This window comes from Candoia aspera, chromosome 1 (genome assembly GCF_035149785.1).
Source record: "Candoia aspera isolate rCanAsp1 chromosome 1, rCanAsp1.hap2, whole genome shotgun sequence".
Classification (NCBI taxonomy): Eukaryota; Metazoa; Chordata; class Lepidosauria; order Squamata; family Boidae; genus Candoia; species Candoia aspera.
In genome coordinates this window covers 318,708,405-318,715,091 of record NC_086153.1, presented here as the reverse complement: position 1 = coordinate 318,715,091, position 6,687 = coordinate 318,708,405, and the positions used below count along the sequence as shown (strand labels likewise).

The 6,687-nt window shown below is 38.7% G+C and overlaps 1 protein-coding gene across 1 annotated transcript; it reads right to left on the bottom strand.

The window, feature by feature from the left end:
- Nucleotides 1-5,007: 5,007 nt before the first annotated feature.
- Nucleotides 5,008-6,338, bottom strand: WDR89 (WD repeat domain 89). The gene has a single exon (XM_063290439.1). The coding sequence runs from the start codon at nt 6,336-6,338 to the stop codon at nt 5,190-5,192; it is 1,149 nt and encodes a 382-aa protein (XP_063146509.1). The 3' UTR covers nt 5,008-5,189.
- Between the last annotated feature and the right edge of the window lie 349 nt (nt 6,339-6,687).

Genomic DNA, 6,687 nt, shown 5'->3' with positions numbered 1-6,687 from the left:
TAAATTACAAAGCAGTCGGTTTTGGTTGGCCATTAGGAAAAGACCCTTAAGAGCCATTCAACAATGGTACAGACTGCCTTGGGAGGTAATGGACTCCTCTGGGTGCTAACTTCCTGAACCTGAATGGCTATCTGTCAGGTATGTTGTACAGTAGTAGTGGATTCCTGTCCTGGATAGAGGGTTGGACTAGATAATCTCCAAAGTCCTTTTAAACACTTAGATCCTATTACTTATCTCTTGAAAACTCAGCCCTCTACTGCTTGAACTGCTTCATCCCCACACTAAATGCAGACTCCTAGCCCTGAGAAAGTACAGAATTATTTTCACCATCATTCTCAACCCAGAAAGCTATATACTGAGTTTTGTTGTTGTTTATTCGTTTAGTCGCTTCCGACTCTTTGTGACTTCATGGACCAGCCCACGCCAGAGCTTCCTGTCGGTCGTCAACACCCCCAGCTCCCCCAGGGACGAGTCCGTCACCTCTAGAATATCATCCATCCATCTTGCCCTTGGTCGGCCCCTCTTCCTTTTGCCTTCCACTCTCCCTAGCATCAGCATCTTCTCCAGGGTGTCCTGTCTTCTCATTATGTGGCCAAAGTATTTCAGTTTTGCCTTTAATATCATTCCCTCAAGTGAGCAGTCTGGCTTTATTTCCTGGAGGATGGACTGGTTGGATCTTCTTGCAGTCAGCTACCCAGCAGGAGGTCTGTCAGAAGGACTTAATCTGCATTAGGACTTGTTTTCTCACATACATTTTCTGTTGGGAAACAGCTTTAATACAAATAGCACCTGCAGGTTACTTGTCTTTTACTAGTGGAGAAATTTCTGAGGTAGCAATGGAGTATAATGGTTGGTTAACTTTATATATTCAATTTGTATGGCCACCCATCTCAACATGTGACTCTGGGCAGCAAACAAACAACGGGTCAAGTAAGTTCCTTTTCTTGGAGTGGTTTTTTTTAGCTTTCACTCCAATATAGGTATTGGAGAAGTTTCTCAGCATACTGAGACAGTATCTTTAAGCTTCATGACTAGAAAATCCATCCTTCCATGAATGGATGAAAAAAAAAACAATGTACAAGCTGAGTAATTCCAAAATATTTTTCATTTTCTATTTGAACAGACACTGCTTGTAAAATTTTAATTGGATTTACTGTGATTTATTGCTAAATAAGCTGCTGCAAAACAGACATGTGCAGACACCCCCCCCCCAAATAACATTATAGGTAGCTCCCTTCCAGCTATATTCTATTACCTGCTTTGCAACAGTAAGATAGCTTCCCAACTATGTAGAAGTCCTCAGAATCAGTCTCCTGCAGGTGACTTTATATTAGAGAACTTCTACATAACAAGGCTTTTTGTGGCTATAGCTATCCCCCTTCATGCACAATAGACAACTGCTACTTAAAGTAGGAGCACTGAAAATTATGGATGGACTCCGAGTGATGGTAACAATGACCATTACAGGTAGAGAGAGAGTTGTCTAAAATAAAATGCAGTGAGGCAGGAGAGGGCTTCATTTGCACACAGGGATCATTTCTTAGCTGTCAGCAAAATTTAGGAAATTTGCTTCACCACAATGTCCTCCTGTCACCTTTGATCTAACTTCATGGCTCTTGTATTACAAAGCATCCTTATGTTTTAACTAACATCTACACACAGCATTGTCTCAAAATGCATTTATTTCCACAATACTTAAATGATGTAATATGGTTTTAAAATTAATTTGTGAGTATAAAATTTGACATGCTGTCCAATATTTAGATTTTTTTTTACCCTTTTCCAAGTTGAGAGGATATGTTTTCCACAGTTGCAAAAGAAAGCAAAAAGACAGCTACAAATTTATTTATTTAGACATTAAGTCAAACAGATTTCTTCTTGTTGAAGTAGACATTGATACCTCCATGTTCTTGACAAGTGTTTGTGAAGTTCATCAGGCAGTACTGTATGTAACCTTGCACATGCCCAGTTCTATGAAGATGTCACCATAAGAATAAGGAAATAAAAATATTAACTGATTCCATCCACAATTATGCTGAAGCATGTTCCTTGAAATAGATAATATGTAGCTTCAAATCCTTTAAAACTCTGTTCCAGTCAGGAAATCTAGCAATAACCTTAAATTCTTTTATTCTTTTTGACCTCAAGTAGGGGAAGACAAAGGCAGTTAGGAAGGAGGCCAAAGCTAAATTCAAACCTAAACTGGAGGCATGCCAATACATAGTCACTAGGGGTTAGTAGTCAATGCTAGAACCTGAAATACAGCAAAAAAGGTGTTCTGTTGACTAGGCAATTACATAAATGAAACACACAGTATTTTATACCAGTTCTACCAGCCAAGAAGCTCCAAACTTCCTTCCAATCCTAAGAATGCATTTTTATTTAAACCTTTTGCCCTATTCTTTTGCCAAAAGAAGGCTCCCAAAGCCCATTCACAGGACACTCCTTGGAAGGACAGAGGCACATCTCAATGACCTCTCCTTTCTGTGCTCCCTTAAAAACTGTTCTGGAGACTGTAAGTCTCAGCGGAACAGTGTGAGAGTGGACAGTGGAGGATCTGCTAAAATCTCACCCTGGCAGCTAGTTCTTATCTGCTTGATTTCAACCCTTCAGCAAACAGAATTTTATCCATGACAGGGAATAATCTGAACCATAAAGCTGCTGACAATTCTAAAGCAAAAGAAAATATTAACATAAATACTTACAGAACATTGTGAGCGTACTCTGAGTACATTATAACATTGTTTTTTAATTAAAACAAAGCCAGTGCTAGAGAGGCAGCAAAAACTGTTGAAGCCTAAGGAAATGAAGAACGTAAAGTTGTGCCAGGGAAGAGAAAAGGACTGCAACAAGGAGAGCAATGGGAGCTTTGATCTTACCATTATACAGAAATAGAAGAAGCTACACAAACCAGCAGCATCTTTACCATAACCCAGAGGCCTAAAGTGATACACCACAAGGCTTCTTTTAAATTGCTTCTAATTATCAGGGGTGAAACTTGTGGAACTCCAAATGTTTTTAGACTACTAGAAATTCTGTAACAGTCTCATGCATAGCTGGATCTTTGAACAAAATTAGCAATAAGAAATTTATATATCATCTATTTATATGTTATTCTTAAATTCTACCATCTTAAATTTCTCTTATCAAAAAATGGATACTGAAGACCAGTAACTACTGATTCTGGTCTTTTTTATCACCATGGACAATAACAACAACAACAACAACAACAATTTATTAAACTTGTATGCCCTCCAACTCTCAATGACTCTGAGCAGCTTACAACAATCAAAGGAATTAAAATAAAACAAAAAAATAAAGAAAAAAGATGGCAAGCATGATGGAATGAGGGGCCTCCCTCTCCAAAAGCCTGGGTGAAGATCCAGGTCTTCACCGTTCTTCTATGCAACAGCAGAGTGGGGGCCATCTGGATCTCAGGGGCGGGGACCTCATTTCAGAGGGCTGGTGCTCCTACAGAGAAAGCATGGAAAGCTTTGCACAGGTTAAAACAGTTTTTCTTCTTGATTTAGAACTGAATGGAGGAATCTGAAGCCGCCAAAGATTTGTAATATATTGTAGTGGTATATATTATAATGTTGTAATATTACAATACTGTAATTACAATATTGTAATATTGTAGTAGTACATATTGTAATGATCTAATGCTGGAGACAGAAATTACTGTATAATGATAACGGTAGCCACTTGGAGTACATACAGTTAAAACAGCTCTGACAGCCCTGATCTTAAAGGCAGTCAACATTCTGGCAGATTAGGGTTTTTTTTCTCCCTCCACCAAAAACTGTTTTAAAAAATTCTTAACCTTAGGTTAAAATGAGGAGTTCCAGATAGGTGGATCTAGTGTTGTGATGGTGGTGGCCTATGCAAGCTGAGTCACAGAGAAGTCATCAAAAGAAGATCCACAAAATAGAATATCCTCCCCAAAATATTACCTGTTCAATATTGATTAAGCTCAACCACCTTATCAAATAGCAAGCTTCTTCACACAAATAAAATATTAAAAATTCAATTTTGGAAATAGAAAAAAAATAAAATTTCATAAGAGTTGACCTAACAACATTGAATAGTCTTGCAAAACTTGGCTCTCTCTCAAGTTTTTTTTAAAATATAGAATAGTGGGTGCCATCTAGTGGTGATGCAGGCCCTGGCACTGTGGGCACCAATTTGCCAGCCTCCACCAAATAGATGACTGCACAACAAAGAAAACTGGACACTCAACTACTAAATACTCAAGAGGCAAAACAATCCTAACCCATCACCCTGAAGACCTTTGATTTTAGTTTCCAAATTGTTCTTTTTCAGAAAGAAAGATGCAATTCTTTATCCATCTTAGATCAAAATTTATTTCAAATCAGAATAAAGATCAAATTTTACAAAACCTGGGGATGGATGGGAAATAACACTTTTAACTAATTACAATTTATATCTCATTTGAAGTGTCCTTAAGTGCCATTAATGTTCTTTAAGTAATTTGATCTCTTTTGGTGGGTAAGGGGGGGGGAGTCTGCTTCATCAGATTATTTAAGTAGAGTTTCCTCCTCCACTTCCTCCTCCCCCCCCCCCAGCTACTGGCATCCATTTTTTAAGAATACTGAGATAAAATTTAAGCCCATTTTTCTCCAAGTACGCCCTGCAGGCAGTGCTCTGCTGCAGCTTCCTCACAATCACAGACCAGGGCTGCTTCAAGTCCTACCTCCCTGCATGTATCAATACTCTAATGATTTGCAAAAATACAGTTCACTGAAGCATGCAAGCAAAACTACATATAGCAACATGAGTACTAGATAGTAAAGTGATACATTCTTGTGTATGGTTCTCATACTGGAAGATGAATCCTACCTGGAAGCTGGGACCCCCCGATGTCATTTGAGTAGGTATACATATTCAGGGTGAAAGCATAAACAGTACCCAAGTTTAAAAAACTCAGTCTTTTAAAAGTACTGCGACTTTTTGAAAAGTCAACTCATACAAGCAGGAACAGTCATGTTGCACCATAGGAACAATCTTATTATAGCATAAACTTTTGTGCACAATGAAATAGGATTCTAGTCCACACAAATGTTATCACATTCAATTGTCTTTAAATTGCAACCACTCTTTTTTGTTTCTGCTACAACACACACACACAGAGCCATCTCTTTAGAAGTGTTAAAAATGGAACTCCCTCTTCAGCTCATTTTTTTCTTGTTTTTCAAGGAATGTTGATGAACTTTTACTCGCTGATAGACAGAGGAAGCCACTTTCATAGAAGTCTTCTTACTCAAGGCTTTTTCTATAGCTCCTGGTTTCCATAGCAACAACTCCGCATCCTCTCCTCCTGTCCACAGAGAATTATCAACCGTATTCCAGCAGAAGGAGCGGACGGTAGCAGTGTGTCCTCCTTGAAGTATTCCCACAGAATTCATCTCATGAGCACAACACTCCATGAGACAAATGCTTCCTGTTGACATCCCTCCAACAACAAACAATTTGTCCACTTTTTCATGATAAGCACCACCAATTAAGTAATCCACTTTGATATTTTCCACTTCCCTGACATCTGGAATATGCAGCAATGTAATTGACTTTTCAGAATCCAGCTGAGTAAGGTCCCACCAACAAAATCCTTCATCATGTGTCATGCAGTAAACCTGCCAATAATCTTTCCCAGTCCATCCAATAAAACTTACAGACGACTCAGAGTTACAAGTGGAAATCAGAGCATCTTCTTCACTGTCTTTGTTAATATCAAACATATTTACCAATCCATCAGTCGAGCCTGAAACAAACAAATGTGGCTTGATGGGGTGAAAACATACTTTAGTAACATCATCATTATGAGACTCTGAATAGACACCTAGCGGCTGTTTGCTGGAAGGGACGCTATTTGTGCAGCCTCTGGCATCCCAGAATGTTATGAATGCATCTTCTTCTATTTTCTCTGTGCCAGCACCCACTATGAGGTCATTACAGCTTATATCACAGCTAATGAAAACATTTGAAGGATAGCCACAAAACAACTGTACAGGCTTGGCAACAGGTGAACGAATATCCCAACACTTCACTGTTCCATCACTACATGCTGAAAATAATACATTTGCACCTGTATGTGCAAATCTGACACCACTTAGCAATGCAGGATGGCTATCATACTCTTGTAGCAAGCACAGAGTCTCCCTATTGTAAACTCTGATTGATTTATTGGAGCAGGAAACAGCCACTAAATGACTCCCTTCTCCTTCTGAAATATCTATGTCCAATAAGTAAGATGGGTCTTCTGTTAGTGAACACCGTTTTGCTATTTGAAGGCTAGAAAACTGCTCTTTGATCTTCTCCATGGCAACTGTGACTACAGCTGCATCCAGGAAAGTAAAGGTCTGCAATAAATAAATAGACCAAAATAAATCAATATTGTTAATCATTTCTATTATAGTTTTCAGCACAGAAAAGATTTGCACCTCTAACCTCATTTAACCTTCCAATTTAGTACTTTATACCTGAATGGACAATTTCTCTATATCTGAGAACCACTCATTACTCAGTGCGTAGGGAATCAGAGTACCAAACTGCATTCCATAAAAGTTTGGCATTGTAAAGCAAAGTGTGGCACAGTTCTTCCACACCCCAGCACCAGTCAGATGCGCTACCCATCTCATCTGGACAGCACCAGGTTATAAAAGAATATCA